Source organism: Neolamprologus brichardi, chromosome 16, assembly GCF_056152115.1.
Source record: "Neolamprologus brichardi isolate AB-2024 chromosome 16, ASM5615211v1, whole genome shotgun sequence".
Classification (NCBI taxonomy): domain Eukaryota; kingdom Metazoa; phylum Chordata; class Actinopteri; order Cichliformes; family Cichlidae; genus Neolamprologus; species Neolamprologus brichardi.
The window spans coordinates 10,981,987-11,001,830 of NC_142119.1; the positions used below are offsets into that span (position 1 = coordinate 10,981,987).

A 19,844-nucleotide genomic window follows, 5' to 3' on the forward strand; every position below is an offset into this window, starting at 1 on the left:
ACGGAAAGAGCTGAAGAAATGTAGCAGATTTACAACCATTTAATAACTTGTATGCATTTTATCTCTATTATTTGATACCAGATGTTCCACAAACTTGTGTTGTAGTAATATATTTTGAATTATGACAGCATATTTATCTTCACTCAATGCTTGGGTAAATTTACAAGGATAAGCTCTAACTCCAGTCAACATGCAGCTTTTTTTGAAACACCTGCTTGTTCATCTAAGTAGGGAATCATAAGATAAGATAAGACTTTATATATCCTATGATGGAGAAACTTTTGCATTGAAACATAAAATAAGTGCAGTGCATACAATCCTGCAGATGCAGGTCAGGAGCTGCAGTTTATGTTCATATCGTGAGAATGTAGAGAATGTGATCTCAGTGAACTCGGTGAATTTTCTACTGTTTTTGTGTGTTTACAAAGCAGTCCATAGAGCTGCAGTTCTACAGATGGAAAAAACTTTTGTTAGTTTTCTGTCTGGAGCTGAAAGAAAGGCTACTGTAGCACACATTCAGCCTCGAGGCAAATGGACTACTAAGGAAGATATTGGGTTTCTCTTCTCTTGTGAAAATGATCAACCTTCAGAGAGCTGAATTCAAACACACTCACACAACCTTTTTACTGCTGGTTTGTTTGATCTGTGAGTCTTGATTTGTTTGCCACAGAGGTTTGCAGATGTGTCGTCCGTTTGAGCTGTTTGTGTCTGTTTTTGGCTAAAGTGCTGCTATGAGATGATTCAAATGGAGAAAATCCAGTGCTCTGCTCTATCAGAGCCACTGAGGATATAGTGATGAATATGAAATCAGTGATTCATCACTGGTGATAGTCAAATCCATGAGTAGTATCAGTAGTCATTACCACATTATTACAAGAGTACTCATGGGCCAGACCTCACCCATCTTTATACTTGGCCTTGATTTTGGTCTGAAATACACAGTTAAAATAAATTTTGATCACACTATCCACAATAGAGTCAAAAGTACTTTAATGTGTAGTTTTGCTATAGGCATCTCATGAACATACACTCACGCACACTCAAAAGCACACGACATTTCTTTCCTTTGTTATTTTGGACTTCTTAAGAAATTTTCTTCAGTTTGAGAAATTTCAAGAAAGTTGTGATTCTGAAGTTAACCCAGAACCAACCAGTTCAATAAATGCTGTTTCTGGGCCAAAGAAGAAGACCAGGTTCTCAATCATAGAAAAGAGGAGTAGAGGAAATAGATTGTAAACCTACACGAATATATATATTATCTTGAGACTGAAAAATAATGCAACCACAACCACATGAGGGTTTTTTTCTTTCTGCCAGCCGTGTTGTAGCCAGCAGACTCTGTTAGTTCACATCACAGCAGCAGCTCTAGATGGGTTAGAGTCTTATTTCCTGCTGTAAATATGTTGACATTCAGTACTGGAAGACACCAGGATGACAAGTGGCTACAAAATTGGCAAACATGTCGTGGTGACAAAGACTCTGGTCTTTGCTGTTGGCTTTAATTAGTCAATTTTTCACAAAGAGTTGGCAGCATCCAAGTCATGTTATTCTTCTGTTAAATCCATTTTAATTCTGACCTTTGAATGGGCCTGTTTTCCATCTTCATGCATGGGACTGTGCCATTCATGTCTCCAGATGTTAATGTTTATTTTGGATCTTTCTGCAGCGCCCTGGATCATAATCTCTTTTTGATGAAATTCATTTTACTGGTACAGCAAGCTGCAATATGACAAAGACAACGGTAAACTGCACTTAAAGGAAAAGGGTATGGAGGAAGTATACTGAGGCTTTTCCCTTTCAAACTGAGAATGAGATAAATGTCACTTATTTGAGCTTAGTGTAAGTCTAAGTTCTTGGGTAATGTTTTCATGAATGTTACAAAAACAAAATGTCCAGTCGAAAATTTGAAAATTATATTGTTTTCTTTTTAACAGATGAAAGGTTTTCAGGTTCTCCACAGTTCAGTGATTGCTTTGTCCCAGTTCTTTTGCAGCAGGTTTTGAAATTTGACAAGATTAACATGAGTAACGGTCACTGATTAAACAAAGATGCATATGTCCTGTTTTGGTGAAATTATGCAAACTGTAGGCTCAGTTTTTTGTTCTTAGATAAAAAGAGAAGGACCTGGTGTGGTCTTCTGCTGTTGTGCATTGAGAGATGCTCTTCCAAACACCAACGAGTGGTTATTTGAATTACTTTTGCCTTCCTGTCAGCCCAAATTCTCCTCTGAGCTCTGGTAACAATAGGGCATTTGTGCCAAGACAACTGCCTCTCACAGGATATTTTCTTTATTAGGCCAGTCTGTGTAAACCCTACGGATGATTGTGCAGGAAAATTTCGGTAGCTCAACAGTTTCTGAAACAATTTATGACATTCTTAAGTAACTCTGAATTCCAGAATCAGAATCACCTAAATCCCCTCTGTTCCCCTATTCTGATGCTCTGCCTGATCTTAACCATCTATATGCAATTAGTTTCTGCCAAGTTGCTGAGCACTTGGACACTAGCAACTGTTTATAAGTGATGTAAATGTTTCGCATTTAACTGTATGTTGTTTACTTGAAATGCAGTCTCTTCCGCTCACTCTGAAGCTTTCTGCCTCGTGATCATTTATTCACATAATATCAGGTAAGAGCCCCAGCAGGAGGTGAAGCAGCAAAAACAAAAGAAGACTTCAGTACTGAGTGACGCAGATGTCTTCTCTCTGACTTCACTGAGCGGAAAAGTGAAAACGAGCCTCTCAGGAAATGGTCTGTAATAAATGTGGTTTGTGTCAAAATATGTTTCCACTCCAGTGAATCAATATTTGTGGTGTTCATGCTTAACAGGCAATGCTAGAAATTCACGAGTCTTTAAAGATGTTTGTCCCACACAAGCAGATGGAGTCTCACTTTTACGAATGTCTCACACATCAACTGCTGTTACAAGGAGATACATCTGGCCCGTTTCCAACATCCCTGTCTCATTTCTCATTTCTGTTTTGTCACCTAACACTTTCTTCTAAGCATTTCTCCTCTTTGATATATTCTCCACTTTCATTATAATAGCCATGTTACAGATTGTGACACCTAAATTGTTTGTTATTGCACAAACAATGTGCTGATTGTTATGCAGTAGCTCATCTGCATAAGGTAACCTGCTTATACATCATATCAATACTCTTTCTATCCAGTTTTCAGGTGCATTTTGAGTTCAAACCCTGATGCTGAGATTCTGAAAGTATTTTCATTTCAAATTCTAATAATCTTTCAGGCTTGGTTAAATACAGTGTTTTGACAAAGTACAATGAAATCAGACTGAGTGAATATATTATGATGCTCGTGAACCATGTAAGTGACACATAAAGGGAAGCTTCCCCTTCTCCCTGGCAAGCTTAGCAGCTGACCCACATAGCCCATATTGCTTGGGTAGCCATTCACAGACAGAAAATGCTGTAAGTTAGACAAACATAAATTAGAACACTAGGGACTGATTCCACTTCAAGATACTCTCTGGTATAAATAGATAACTATGCACTCATAAAATACAGCTTGAATAATTTTACCTTATATAAGGAATTTCCCAAGCAAAATAGATGTAGCGCTGTACAAATGTTTTAAACCACCCCTGATTTAGGCCATGACTGAGTGTCCCACTGTGTGTTTTTTGTAACCAGGTGATGCTTTTATTGGATTGGCAGCGCGTTTAGGATTATTGTCATGGTGAAAAATGAAGCCGATTCCAATCAGACACTTTGCAGACAGTATTGCATGGTGGATCTGGCAGTACTTCTCTGCACTTGTAATTCTATCAATTTTAACAAGATGTTCAACACCACTGGCTGAAAGTCAGTCCCAAATTATGACAGAGCTTCCAGGTGTTTTACAGATGGCTGTAGATGCTCAGTGTTGTACCTCTCTTCTCCCAGTGTTGGGAAGGTTACTTTTAAAATGTATTTCATTACAGAATACAGAATACACGCCCCAAAATGTATTCTGTAACGTATTCCGTTACGTTACTCAATGAGAGTAACGTATTCTGAATACTTTGGATTACTTAATATGTTATCGTGCTTTTTACAACTACCTGAATGTACTATTGCTGTGATTTATGACTGTTACTGAAGGTCCGCGGCTCCGAACTGTAGTAAAGGGACCTCTGGCGGGTTCCGTGTCGGACTCGTAGCCGAAAAATAGCTTTACTTTGTTGTCTGGGTCAACTTTGCTTGCAAGAGACAGAGAGAGGCATTGAACGGCTGCTCCAACGGAACTTATTGTTTCGGAAGAAAACACGAACAAAGCGTACAGTCGAGTCTTAATAGCTTACTTACAACTGGGCTCGTCAGGCACTCTTCTTGGCTGCAGTGGTTATTATTATATTTACATGCTTCCAGCTCCCGTTTCTGCTCAATGATAACTCTACTTCTCCACTCGCCTTTTTCTCCCTCCTCGCTCACGGACACATAACGGGTATGGCAGTCCATTCTCCCTGCAGCATTTTAGCTTAGCACAACAACAACAACAAAAAGGCCTCTCTCACCCAGGAAACACGCAGAGAGAGAGCGTCACCCTGTAAACATGGCAACCGTAACCCTGCCACCTGGAACGACAGAACGTAGCTGTCAAACAAAACCCAAACAGTCCTGACCCGCCACAATATGAAACAGGAAAATACCGCTGTGTAATCCATTTATTTCAACAAAGTAACTGTATTCTAAATACCACCTTTTTAATTTTTTAATTAATTTTTTTTAATTTTTACAATATTTTGTATTTTAAATACGCAACGGCGGTACATGTATTCCGTTACTCCCCAACACTGTCTCCGCCTCTCTCCTCTGTACATAATACTGATGCATTTATTATTAAGGTCTTTTACATCAAGCAGGAAAGATTATGTGGTGATTCAGTTTTAACATTTACTCTTCAAAAAAACTGTTCATGCCTATGGCTGCTCTCAGGATTAAGTCAGCACAGCGACCTCACCACATGCAGGGGTCCGCGTCAAAATAACACATCTAAAAAATCTAAAAATGTAAAAATTCAGGTCCTCATTTTTATAACAATGGCAAAATTTATCTACAAGTTCTTATGATGTTTTCAGAGAACACTTGAAGGATGTTTATAATTTTTAGTTTATCATCTGCCGCATTCTAAAATCCTTTTCAGGGTGCTTTTGAGGCCTGTGTGTGTGTGTGGTTTGTGAGTGCAGCGTAACGCATCTGTAAAGAAACGCATGAACATTTCAGTTATGTAACTCTAGAGATGTTCTCACTATCTCACACACTTGCACATCATTAGCATGCATTCATGCATGTCAGTCTGAGCATCTACACCCTCCTATCCTCCTCTGTGCAGGAATGTGTAAGTCCTGATGCTAGGTCCAATCAGATCAGACTATAACCTCAGCTCACTGCAGGAGCTTGAGCAGGTGTGAGTTAACATCAACCACAACACTCCGACAAGGAAGCCACCGGGCTCCGCTCTCCTCCTTTCTCAGACAAACTCAATCCCTAGGAGGCGGGGTAGTGTGCCACTGAGGCGTGTTCGGGGTGCTCCAATGTGCCTGAAGGCAGGACTGGCTGCCTGCCCCACTGACATCGCATTATTCAACTCATCGTGATGTTGACTCTGTGGAGCCTCCGCTTAGTTGGTAGGTTTTAGCCCTGAGGTTTTTGCATGCATAGTGTATTACACATAAAAGTTCTAAGCACTTACAGGAGGCTTTCAAATATACTGCAGGGAACAGTTTCTATTTATCAAATAATACTTAAATGCTGTGATCTCTTTCCTCACATTGTTAAATATGTTGGATTGCTGGCTGCACTTGTGTAATTAAACCGATTTGTTTAAACAATTTATAGAAATATTTTTAGTGCATTTCACATTTTGTCTTGCATACCGCCTGCTAGTCACGTGTCTGTGGCTTTTAGAACAAACTTAATGCAAAGGCCGTTCCTGTTCCTGTTTTTCTGTATAGCATGGCCTTTCCAGTATTTTGTGGCAACATTTTTCCACTGTAGCAGGCGTCATTCTAAACAAACTATATATTATTAGCGTAGCCATAATCTTTAGTCACATGTCGATTGTTTCCCTGCTTCTCGACATTTTCACATACTGACTGATTCATCAGCAGCAGCTTCATTTTAGTTAACAAACTGAAAAGTTCATTGAATATCAGGGAGTTGAGTTCTTAACTCAGTGTTAGTGCAGTTTAAAATGTTAATTAGAAAAATCATGTTGAAGAACGAGTCAGTGTAATGTCAATGCAATGTAGTAATGTTTTGAAAGAAAGACGAGAGTAAGGAAGGAAGAAAATAAAACGAAAACGTCAGGTAGGTCTACCTGACGTTTTCGTTTTCTTAAAAGGAACCAAGAACATTGAAACTGAGCGCTATTAAAGAGCATACTGCTGGTTTTATCCATTATATGCAGCGGTGCACTTTACCAGCACGTCACTACTCAGCAATTTAAAAAAATACCTTTAGCGTTTAGACTGATGTTGAACCTTCCAGTCAGCCAAAGGCTTATTTTTTCCCTTTTGTTTTACAGTTTACAGTGTGGAAGAATATTGAAGACCAAAATAAGAAAAAAAAAGAAATAACACCAACACATCTGGAAAGTTTTTAACAACTTTGAAAGTTTAAAGTGCAGTTGCAAAGACCATCAAACACTGTGATGAAACTCTCACATGAGGATGGCCCCAAGAAAGAGCAAGAGTTCCCTCTGCTGCAGGGGATTAATGCTTCCCAGAGTCCCAGGAGCAGATTATATTAACTATTTAGAGACATTAACCTGTTAACATCCACCTTCTATGGACTTTCCAGGGATGTGTTCTAGCTCCTCTAATGATTCTTGATTAGCATGTGCTGAAAATGCAGCTTTGGCGTAATTCCTCTTAGAGTGCTGTAGGTAACCTGATGGGTGTCCATTAATACTCTCAATTGCTTTGTCAACAAGGAGTGAAGGAGAGAGCCCTCCAACCACAGGGCAAACAAAGAGACGTAGAGCCACAAACTCTCCCATCTACACCCTTCAGGCTTGCTTTTGGACTGTTGGACTGTTGAGATAAACTTTGAATATTCTATATTTACTGGAGATAGTGTATTGGAATTTCAGGAGCAGGACCACGCCTCCAAACACGCTCCAGTACAGTACAGTAAATGATGAGTGAATCCTAGATATCGTGCTGTGGATCTGGGCTAGGATGGAAGGCTAAATCAACTACTGTGGCATGAGTCAGTCATTAGCAGCCACGGTGCAGAAGGAAGGGTTAATGAAGTGGAGCCAACAGGATGCAAACACGGAACTCAGGGTCATTCGGGAGTTCGGAGGCATTAGGGGAGGCTGACAGCTCTAAATCAGTGTCTTTGCTTTTGGTCAATAAAGTTTGGAGACAATATAATAACTTTACAAAATGTTATTTGGTTTAATGGACAAAGCATTTGGAGGGAAGTTGTCTCTTGTTTCAGTTTTTCCAATAAATAAATGTTTTTTTATGGTTGTTTTTGCTTCTTTAATTCTTTTCTCCACCTCCTTCATCAAATGCGAAGGCTGCTATTGAATTCATTCTTTCACAATCATTTCTTTGAACTGTTTAATTTGACTTGTTATGATGATCCTGTCATAGCAGCAGACTTTATCAATTTATTATAATTTTCAGTGCTGAATTGTGTATTTCTCAACAACACACTGTTGGAATCCCCCTTTTCCCATCTTACTGCTCTTATTGCCTCCTCAGCCATCAAAGGAAGGACGTTCACTCCTTTGAACTCCTTTCTCATTTTTTCTTTATCTGTAAATGTTGTGAGGCGTTTAAGACCTTTAGATTTGCTATTATACAAACAACTGTGGCTAGTTTCTTCCACCGAAATAAATCACTTCTTGAATTTGATTGCAACTACTTGACCAACAGTGAATCAAACTGCAAGGAAGGTTCTTTTATAGATGAGCATAAAGGTGTACAGATTCCCTTTAGATCGCTTCGCTAGCCTTGAAACAAATATCTGGACACCTAAGCCTTATTTGAAAATGTACAAATGTCAAATCAAATGTATTTGAATAAAAGACAGCAAAAAGTTACAAAAAGGAAGTTTGTCAGATTTGAAATCACACCCAACAGTAGCTTTTAGGATCACAGTTACAGTTTTGTTTTATTCTTTAGCTAGCAGGAGTGCTTTTATCACCTGGGCCTGGAAGCATCAGTACCCTTCAGTTCATTCGCACTACAGCATCAAGAAACTGATGTCTTTCATCATATTTATGATGCTTTGGCTTGCATGCACTTTTCTTTTAACGTCTCTCCACTGATTTTTCTTCGTGTTTAGGTTTAGGTCATGACACAATCATCGGCTTGTGCCTGTTGAGTTAGTGTTTAAGTGACCATTTACTTTGTATATCTTCACCTTTTTTTCCCCGAAGTTCCAGAGTCCAAATTTGTGGCCTCTCCAAGCTGCATGTTTTACCATCCAGAGCAGCATCTTTGAAATCATCTGAAAGACCTGATTCATTCATATTAAGGCTGTTAAGGAGTTAACTATTAAGGAGTTAACTACAGGAAATGTCTTTATGTCTTTTAATGCCAAATGTCTTTTAGACACCATCCCAGTTAAAGTGTTCAAGGATACCGAAGCACTAATTAACACACCTACATTAGAGCTGACCTTTATTAAATGGCTATGCACCAGTCTTTCTAAGCTGGTGATTGAAGTTGATTAGAAACCTTTCTACTGATCCAGGCGATTTAACAAACTGCAGACCTGGGACCAAACTAGCGTTCATAATCCTTCAAACTATGTAACTATGTTTTTATTTGAAAGATTCACAGAAACAGCACTGGGGAAAGTCGTCATAAGAGAGGCTGGATAATGCTGCTGGCATTAAAGCAATGGTTAAAACATATTAGACAGAATGCAGTTTTTTCACTGACTCTTCCTGACACTTGGAGCTGGAATTCCACAGTTACAGCATGTGCTAAAAACAACACTTTTTACACTGTTAATTAGGTGGGACCTTAATAACACATCTGTATCTCCCGGCTATGACTGCAATATATGTAATATATTTCAAGTTCTCGTTATGATGAAAAGTTTTTTCTTTATATACAGACTGTGGTACAGATGCAGCAGACTAGACCCTGAGATCACTGAAATAAATTAGTAGAAGATAAAAATGGTCTTTTTGTCATTCTTTAAAAGCAGTACACCATGTTTTTTGTATAAAAAGCGGGATAATAACCAAAACCATTAATGCATTCGTAGTGCGGTTTCCTCCAGTGCTCTTTACCTCTACCATTAGAAAGTCTAATGTCTTTCACGCTGATGCTTGTATTGTGCTTATTTGAGGCTGAGATGCTTTATTAAAGCTCATCGAGATCTTTCCTCTTACCTTTTTTGTGTAACTGTGTGTTGAAGATTGGACTGATGTGTTTGTATGGAGCTGAAGATTTTCAGGTATGTCACATTTCTTTGTGGATGTTGTGTTTACTGACGGTAGTATTTTGATGAAAAAAAGATCTTATCAGTGATTTTTGCTGCATCTGTCACAGCTACAAGGTCAGAAAATGGTCAGAGCTAACCTGACAGTTTCTCCAGTTGATGAAATATTAATATTATATTGTCTAAATCGTCCCCGCATTTAAAGAACATAATGAGTGAGTAATTTCCATTTTCATAACTAACATAAAAGCACAAGAAGGTAACACGGGTCGGACATTATTTTCTTTTAACTAAGCACCATGCTGATTTCTAATCTTGACTTTTAGACTTAATCATTATTACATTCACAATCAGAATTTTTTTCGGGGAAAACTTTTTTCACTGGTTTGTTTCAGTGTTGCAGTTCTTACCCTCCCTAAAGGTCCAAACTCACTCACGGATTAATTTGGCTGAAGCCAACATAATGAATTTATTATAATTGAGTTCATTTAGTAAACAAGGTCAATAAGATGCAAACGTTGCAAAAGGTTTCTGTAAGTAACTCTGTGAAAACGTCACTAACTCTTTGGGATCTTCTGGTTCTTCTTGTTCTGATCACCCCAAAGTATTGGCAATCAGTAGGAAAAAAAAGAAAAAGAAATCTTTCCAATAGAGATGTTTCTTTCCAAAGACATTTTGTTTTGCCTTTGTCTTGAATATAAGGTTAAGCTTACCAACTGTGTTTGTCTCCACATCTTCAAGGGTTTACAACACGGCTTGTGTTTGGTAGCAAGTGTCCAAAGTGTCAGCTGGTTGGTAGTTTCTTCTCTCCGTTGCTCTTTTTGCAGCTAAAACTGATGGTTTTACAAGACTAACAAGTCCACTGTCATTGGACTTTCTTGCTGTCCTTGGGTGCACTTGTGGATATATTATGGTTGAGGCTGTATACCAGAAGCAGTTGCCTTTGAGGATGGGCCTTATGCTTAAATTTTGCCACCATGTATGTGTCTGTTTGGTAATGTACTTACATGTAGAGGGCTTATAGACAGGGCTTTAAAACCAATGCAAATCTGCTCTAATGAAGTCCTCCAAAATCCAAACTGACTGTTGCCCAATGTGGATGAGCCCAATCAGTGGTCTAAAGCTCGTTGGTTAATCACTGGGTGGAACAGGGAAGTGAGAGACATCGAAGTTCTCTGGAAATTGGAGAAGCTCAAAAAAAGCAGCCAAAGATAAAAGAAAAAACATAATGTGAAAAACGCAGACAGTGACTCCAGTAACTATCTTCAGCACTCAGTTTCATTATAGGTCTTTCTGTGCTATAACTTTGTTCTTCTCTAGTGCTGTTTAATACTCCAAATGTTGGTATTATTCTGATACAAAGTAAATACAGAGCCAGTATTGCTGATGCTGATACCAACACGGATAGTTTTAACCTGTAAAGAGAGCTTATGTAGGGGAGAGCAGTGCGTAAATAATTAGCCAACAGAACAGAACACACCTTTCAGCTTTCTAGAAAATTCCCTGTAAAATTAGACATTTTTAAAGGGCAATAATTGCAGTATGTTTATAAAGCTGATGAACAATCACATTAAATAACTGAGGTTTTTCACGTAATTGACTGGACAGATTTTGTGCTAACTTTGTTTTTGCAATCTTGATTTTGGGTCTTGTGAGTCTTGTGATTCTGGTTGTTGTTATCTCTCTGCAGCTTTAATGATTGTACTTGTTTGTACTAATTTTGTTTCTCGTTAAGTCAGATTTTTCTTCTTTGGTTGTTGTGCATCATTTTATAGTAGGTTTGCCTCTTTTTACAGTAATTCTGTTCTGTCTGCAGTCATTTTATGTTGTAGATATTATTTTGTGGCTATGTTGACTCTTGTATGTAATTTGGCTCTTTCTTTTTCTTTTTTTTTTTTTTACATGCAAATTGACTACATCATGTAGGTGAATCAGAGTTTTTTTGTGCTGACATTGGTCTGACACTATGCCAACACATCAGTATTTAGGCATTTAATAGATCACAGACCCCAAACACACAATACCACACGTTTGGAAAGTAAGGCCGTGAACCAAAAGAGCCAAAAGAGCAGGCACTTAAAGCAAGCAAAAGGTCATTCGCACTTCAACAAAAGGAAGCACACACAAAAATAAAATTAATTAATGAACAGGAATCAAGGATACTCAAATCCAGAACATCAATGACGTCCTAGCTCATCCAGCTCACTCATCATAATTCTCAGGTTATATTTATTGGTCATTTATTGATCTTGATATTAAGTTTTGGGGAAAACCAATTAGGTGATCATTAGGTGCAAGTTTACTAAAATCTGACTAATACCCTAAAGGATATAGGGATTCTTGTGAATTGTGGTCTGACGAATGATGAAGCCCTCAACATAACATCAGGTGAGCAGTCTGTCAGACAGATGAACGAAAAACTACAAAAGTAAGTGTCAAGCTAAAACTGAAGATAGACAAAATACATTACATATTTCTTCTTATATTACTCACTGTTATATTGTGCTCGTATTGTTTCTTATATTAAATCAGGATAACTCACTTTATAGACTTAGAAAATCACAAAGAGCCCAACCACACAGACATATAGCTGGAATGTTATCATCACCCATTAATTTGATAAAATTTGAGGATTCGGCATGCTGCGACTTGGAGAAAAATCAACTTTCTAACATTTCTCATTTTAATTAGTTTAGTATAAGAGCATGCCAACTAATGAGTTAAGGAAACCAACAGGGACAGAAAAACTGAAGCAGAAAACGTGCAAACTTCACCAACATCTGATGATGTTTTTGCACACTGCAATCACGTGAAGCTGAGATCTTTGATTTCATCATTACATTTCCTTCTCATCTATGTCCATTGAACTGAACAGCTGGAGACCAGCCAGACTAGCAGAAACCAATTATCAAGACTTGACTGTTCCCCGTCCTTTCCAAAAAATTATATGAAGCCATAAACATCTTGTGGAAAATTGCATCTTATGAGGAGCTGGCTGCAATGTTTTTGATGAATAGGATTGTACTCTTTTTATTCCTCTTCACTATATTCTCTCTTAAGTAACTTTGGTTTAGCTGTTTATGAACTCAGAGAACTTTAATTTGTGCCGTTTTATCCAAGTAAATCATAGCAAAAGAACCCTGGCCTTTATTAGAGATCCGATATTTACAAAGAGCACATGTCAAATAAAATACCGCACTGATGCACTGCCTGCGACAAAGTGGCTAGGACAGAATTCATTTGCCATTTGTCACTTGCATATATTGTTATTTTGTGTTCTGTTATTTTACAGGCAACCATAATGCTTTAATTTAGACATTGCTGGTGTAACTTCTCTTAACACACACTATCCCGGGTTTTGTTTGTGGTAGCAGTAGTTACATCCTTTACATCCATGCATGTGTTTTAAAGCAAACACTACTAACCATCAGATCATCTGAATTTTCTTCTGTTTACAGGCACATGTCTGGTAAATTATGTTTCTTTATGTTGCGTTGGTTATACTTACCATGGTGTCCATGTTGTGTATTCAGGTCCTATATGTGAGACAGGTGTATGGGAAGGGCCGCCCACTATTTCCTGTTTATGTAGGGTCATGAGGTCAATGATTGCATCACTGGGTGTAACCAAATGGAGGGTTTTTCATTTTGTATAGTATTGTTTGTTTTCTTTAAAATAGCCTTTTGAGTTATATTGTATGCAGTGTTTTACTTTACAAACCATTTAGTTGAGTAAATGAGTTTGTCAGTTTCATGCATGACCTTATTCCTGTTTTTTGTTTAGAATTGTATTGTTTGGTCTGACCTATTTGTTTCAATGGTAGGGACTAACGAGGTCAGGTGTGGGCAAAGTCCTGTATAAAGCCAGTGGGATTTTTGCATGCCTGATTGATTGTTTTATGGTAAAATGGAGATGCCAGCAATAAAATATGCTTAAAAGAACTTCAATCGTCTGCTAATGCTATTTACTTATCACCTTCCTTGCTGCTTAAGTTATGCTACATCACAAATGGTGGCAGCACCCTTGTGTCAAATCAAACACCAAATTGTCCTCTAAGTTTAGTTTACATGATGAGTTCAACAGTAAATTATTGAAAAATTAGCAAATATTTGAGTGAATATTTAATTTTTTTATGTAAATCTGGTGAAGACAGTGTTGTTAATATATAGTATAGTCACATGATAAAGAAATCCCATATTTTCTAGACTTCCTAGACTTATGGGCAGCAACAGTTGCTTCTCTAAGGTTGGTGATGTATTTCCTCTTTGATATTGTTTTAACAGCGAAAACCATATTTTTATAGATGTGCTCACATTTGCTGATGATCAGTTAATCCAGTAATTTGATTAGCAGGACATGGCTGCTACTTGCCCTGTTATTTCCTGTGGAAGTAGTAAGGATGGAATTTGTGCTTCTGCATTTTGACTTCATCTTTGGTCAATAAAAAAAAGACATTCTTGCTTTGTTTTTGTTCATTTTTATGTAAGTAGTTTTAAGACCTGCTAAATATAAAGTCATTTTTATGATGCTCTTGCACATAACATCTTAGAATTAAAAGAGGCAACATTTTACATGTACATGGGTACATTTTTACAGAGACTTCTTTTAATTTCAGCAGCATAAACAATAAAGTAAAAGAATCCTGAACTGAAATAATAGATGTAAAATATGTAGACCAAGGCTTCTGCGAGTGATTTAGGTTTGGTGTAGTTCCACTGTTTTAAAACCTCAGTGTACTGACTTATTCCCATTACTGTTTCGACAGTGTGGCTGGGAAACTTTGGGGAAAATGGCTCTTAGCCTCAAGATGCACATTATCCTCATTTCACCTTTTCTGTACTTTAATGAAGTCAATAAAAGTGACTCCTTGTATGAATGCTGCTTTAGGCAAGCCACACAAGACTGCTAGCCCACAGTCTACAAAAACAGAATAAGATACAAAGTGAACTTAAATGTTCAAATAATTGACTTTGAAATCAAGCACAAAGCAGAGGTTTCAAAAACCCTCTCTCGCTCTGACAGGAGCTGGGCCTGAATCCTTTGTAGATACCGGTAAGGACTACACCTTGATGACCTAGTAGATGGCTATATACATGGTTAGACCCCAGTCATATAAAGAGGCCAACTACCAGTTGGAAAGGAAAAGTGTAAATTCTACAATGCAAGTAGTTGCTGTCAGTCCCTAATGAGAAACTGGTTACAAAGAAATACACAGTGCTGCACTGACAACCTCCTTGCAATCAATTTGGTCTGTAGCAGGTTGCCGTGGTTGCCAGTAGTTTTTGTGTTTCCCTGCAAACACTAACAAACTACTCAAGAGCTGTACTGAAACTGTGAAATATGTGATGTAAATCAGAAACCATTTGCCTTTAAAGTAAAAGATGTTCCTTTGCAAATGAGTTAATTGCAGTAGTAAGACAAAATGTTTACTTGTAAACAGTCTCTCTTTCTTTATTGCATCACAGTTTTTTTTTAAAGTTTCACTACAGCTCAAAGAATGATTGGCAAGTGCATCTTTCATGCAAACTGAGAGTGAAAACTGCAGTGTGCTAGCAACCAAAGCTAGCAAAAATAAAGGGATTTTGGGTGCTTTCTGACCGATTAAACTTAGCAAGAGCCAGGAGCACCCAGCAGGGAATACACATTTTTCTCTAGCAACTGGAGGCTGTCAGGGGGTCACATAGGCCTGTGTGACGGAGGCCTTATTGTACCTGGCAAGCTAGCATTACCCAGGATGATGTTTGGCAGCTTAAATTTACAAATTGGCAATCTTTAAATAATCTGTGTTTCACTAATTGTTGTGTCCCACAAGGTTTGCTCTTTGAGTTACTTATGGATTGTTAACTGGTGTCTTAACTCTATCACATACTTAGGACCATGAGTAAGAAGGGTCCCATCTCTGTAAATGAGAAAATTTGAGCATCACGACCTTAAAGATTCGCTTAACATCTTTTCAGGTCTTAAGTACACATAAACAATCGTGATCCAAGATCTTTTCACATGACATGTCTTTTGTTTTGAATTTTATGCCGTGCTGCCATTTTTTACAGATTTTGCATTTCTCTGTCGGATGCTTAATACCTACAGTACAAGACAAGTTTTTCTATAAGAAACCTAAAAAAATAAGGTTTTGTTGACTTGCTTGAAAATGAGAACCATAAAATCAGAATGTAAGCATTTGGACCTTGACATGAAGGTTTTTTAATCACCGGGCAATGATCAATACTGGAGGAAATTAAAGGCTTTTCAAGCAGTGTTTCAGAAGAAGGTGCTTTGATTTTTTGTAGTGTTATTTGATTCATAACACTTTTCTGAACCATTTTATTTTTTGGTTAGATTTCAAACTTGTATTCTCCCTGTTTTAAATCAACGTGAAGTGCAATATCCACTCATGATCCACCTGCACTTCCAACATTTCTTGTCCATTCTCATTGCTTGTCGTAGCTTCTTCTGCCAAGACTGAAAATGTCCCACACTGTCATCCCATCATATCCTTGTTGCTCTGTTCACTGACATACTGCATGCTACTGCCAGTTGGTGTTTTCTCCCTGTTAGTGTTGAAGGCATCTCAAATTCGATCTAATGCAGCATTTTTGGCCTGTGAAGACTTCAGTATCCCACAATTTACTGACAGATATATAGACCGTAGATAGTTGGTGTTTAGGTCTGCATGTGTACTTACCCACTGAAATGGTCCACACTGCCATGATCTTGATGCGGGCCTTGGTGTGAGAATTGAAGCGGCTGTGGTGGAATGGGTTGCGTATGGCGATGTATCTATCCAGAGAAATGGCACAAAGGTGCATAATGGATGCTGTGGAGAACAGGACGTCCAGATAGATCCAGATGGGGCAAAGATCAGAGGGCAGGGGCCAACCGTAATCTGCAGAAGGGCAGAGAGTACATATTTGTTGAATCTGTGAAAATAGCTTTACCTGGATGAACAATGGTGCTTTAGTCTCAGTGTTCCGGATGATATCCTCCAAAAGGCAATTTCGCTGCATTGTATCAAATCTGAACGTTAAGTTGAAGACTAATCTTACTATCTGTTTTTTTTGCTAGTTGTGGCTATACTTCAGTAACACAGTGATGCATTTTAGTGCAGTCAACAGTACATCTTCTGCTACTTGACTGATAAATATCTTTGTTCAATTATTTAAAACTGCATTTTTCAGGTTTTCCCAAAGGTAAGCTTTATTTACACCTGACTGATATTCACAGACTTAAAATTAAAATTCAGTAGAGACCATTTATTGAGAACATGCCACTTAAAAACGTGTTTCAAAATCACTCAGAAATGGTACTTTTTCAAATACTGATGTTTTTAAGCAACTTTCATTTAAAATCACTCTTGATCTTAACTGTCAGTGCTTGACCAGTGAGGTGAATCCATGAATGAGTTTGGGTACACAAAATTTGGAATGAACAAAATCACAGAGGGGAAAAACACTGTGCGAGCTGCTGAAAATGTTAAAAAATCTTTGCATTGCATTGTTTCTGGCAGGCCGTAGCCTGAAGCTCAGCCAGCAATCTTGGCAGATCAGTTGTTTTCAAAATCATCAGCTGATTGCTCTGCAGATACTCAGATGAACATCCTATTGGCAAATCTCACTTGGGGTGTGCTCTGTAACCTGCTTCAGCCTGCATACAGTGGGAGCTGTCACTGTATGCAGGCTCATGCTCATGCTCCTTCACAAAGCCACCTCCACCCTCATTTCTTCCATATCATGCTATTCATGTTCTTTCTCACTTAATTAATGTTAAATTTGACTTAATTAAATTTGTGAGTGGCAAGCCAGGAAGGTCTCAGAACAGAGTCCCACTTCCAAACATAAATTTTTGTCACTGAATAACAATCTTATTTTATTTACTCTGACAGGTCCTCACAGAACTGACATTAGAAGAGATCATGATATGAAATTAAACTTGTATATTTTTCTTGGATTATTCTCAAACAAGAATCCAGGTTTAATTTTGTTATAAAATGTGTCTGAGCAGCAGTACAAAGTAACACTCAAGAGAATGCTTATCCTTTTTCCACAAAGACCATTGAAATTCCCACAAGAGCTTGCCTTTAAGCTAGTGGAACAAAGCCTAACCTGGTCATGACCTCACTGTTTTACTTCTTCATGGCTCAATCCAGTTTAGAAATGGAGGTAGTTTAAACCTCAACTGCAGCATTGGAATCTTAAGAATAATATAGTATTGTAATATGTGTAAAATGACCTCATGCTTAGGTATTTTTTAGCAAGAAATATGCCCACGAGATACCTTAAAAGGTGGTATTTTTGCTTTACCAGTATGCTGCTTTGAAGAATTAGCTGAGCCTCAAAGTGAACGGTATGTTTGCATTCTCGTCTTTACAAGCTTTATGTACTGTTTGAAAGCATCAGACCGAGGATAGAGGAGGCATTAAAATTTGTTTCCTACTGTATCATACAGGACTCAGAGACATGGGTGAGGAAATGGATTTTCTGCTTTTTAACACAGACTGGAGCCTGCCGATGTGGCTCGGGCATTTACACGGAAAGTATGGAACCATGGTGCATAACTACAAGAACGGGAAAAAGCAGGAGGCATGACGCCACAGAATAAATCTGATGATCTGATGGAGTAAGATGAAACATGAGGACTAACTGGAAAAATACAGTCACTATACCTCATGTACTGAAAGTATGTCTATGTCCCTCAAAACTTAGCAATGTATTTCATAGTTCACTTAAAAGCAGAGAAGTCTCTCTGCTCCTTTTATATCTCAAGGAAATTTTCCCATGAAGGGAGGTGGCTTCATGATAACCAGTGGCTTATTTCGTAGGTTTTTGCAGCTGGTCTTTCTAATATGAATAGTAATGATACACAGGGACAATATTTGTTTTTGTTCCAGACTGCAGATTTGCTTTAATTTAACTTAGAACATTAAGGTAAAGAACATTAGCTGTGCTGCAATGGTGGTTTTCATGGACTTGTGTGTTGTTAGCCTCTAAAAAGCTGATCACACAGTCACTGCAGAGTGATAAATGGAATGAGTCATACAGATGGAACAAGGCCGAAGGCTTTTAGACCCGCCTCGAACTGAGAATGTGCTCCAGATACATCCACCACTGACTAAACTGCAGGTGCACAGGCTGGAACTATATGTTTCTACAGACATGCACGTATCTTCAAATCACACACACACAACCACAGCATGTCTCCCTCATGGCTGTCGTGCTGCTCCTGCAGCAGTCATTTCTAAATATAGCCCTCTAAATTGGTCCTGAAACTACTCAGCTGCTGATGTAAATGATATTATATTATGAATATTATCATGAATGGACGCAAATATGCTTTTTATGTTCTATAGATCAAGGTTAGTTTATTTATAGAGGTTGTTTCTGCACAGGGCATATCAAACTGCATAACACAGAAACAGAGCAGTGAAAATCAAAACTATAAAATCAAAATGAAATGAAATGAGATATAGTGAAAAACTAAAAACAAATAAAAGCCTCACATTTTGAGTGCAGAAAAAAATGTCTTTACAAAGCAAATTCAGCAGTACCTATTACATGGCAGACACGGAAAGTAAAAAAAACAAACAAAAAAAAAAACCAGCGAAGATTACTATTGAGTCTTTGTCACTGAAAGGGTTAAAAAACTGAAATTGCAAACGTGGCCAATTATCACTGGCCACTTTGGGGGTGTCACCCCAAGCAGCTCGCTAGTTCCATTGCACCAATCCCAATACATCAGGAGATGTCTATAAATCGATAAATGGCATCGGTAGATTAAAATGTGGTAATGTCCCATTCAATAAACACTTTTCGAAGAGATCTCAACAATTTTTGAATGGTACTCACTCTTGTGTCTTTAGTGATTAGCTAGGTTAGCTTCTGCTAGCTTAGATCAATACTCTTGCACCATTAGCAGAATGTTTATAAATGTTTATTCACTCTTTGCCCTCCTTTATCATTAATGGCACTTAAAAAAAATTAATGCTGTTGGGTTGTAGCTTTGGAGATCAGACTCATTTATTTGGATAACTGAATCCACTCCACACCATAACCCCCCCCCCCCCCCCCCCCAAGAAAAAAACAAAAACAAAAAAAACCAACCCTGTAGATAGCCAGGCCCAAGTAGCCTGCGTGAGCAAAGGTAGCTAGTCCTGGTATATTACCCCAGCAGCTGGGGAATCTGGCCAGGTGTGTGGCTATGATGAGCAAGCACCCAGTACTCCACCAACCCCCTTTCCCCACAGAGCAACACACCTCTCAACTAAAAAAACAAACAAACTCTGGTTATTGGCAAGTCCATTCTTAGATTTACGAAGCTAAAGATTCCAGTGACTTTAGCTGATAGTATTCCAGGCACCAAAGCAAGTGACACTGAAAGGAATTTGACACGCTGGCTATGGATAAACGTGGTTTCTTACGTACAACATAGTGTATAAC

The 19,844-nt window shown here is 38.2% G+C and overlaps 1 protein-coding gene across 1 annotated transcript in view; it reads right to left on the bottom strand.

Annotated features, from left to right (window-relative positions):
• Positions 1-19,844, bottom strand: part of htr2aa (5-hydroxytryptamine (serotonin) receptor 2A, genome duplicate a) — an 81,600-nt gene that overhangs the window by 11,023 nt on the left and 50,733 nt on the right. The window contains exon 2 of the mRNA XM_006806396.2: positions 16,097-16,297. Within this exon, the coding sequence (XP_006806459.2) occupies positions 16,097-16,297 (201 nt within the window). The remainder of the gene's footprint in view (positions 1-16,096; positions 16,298-19,844) is intronic.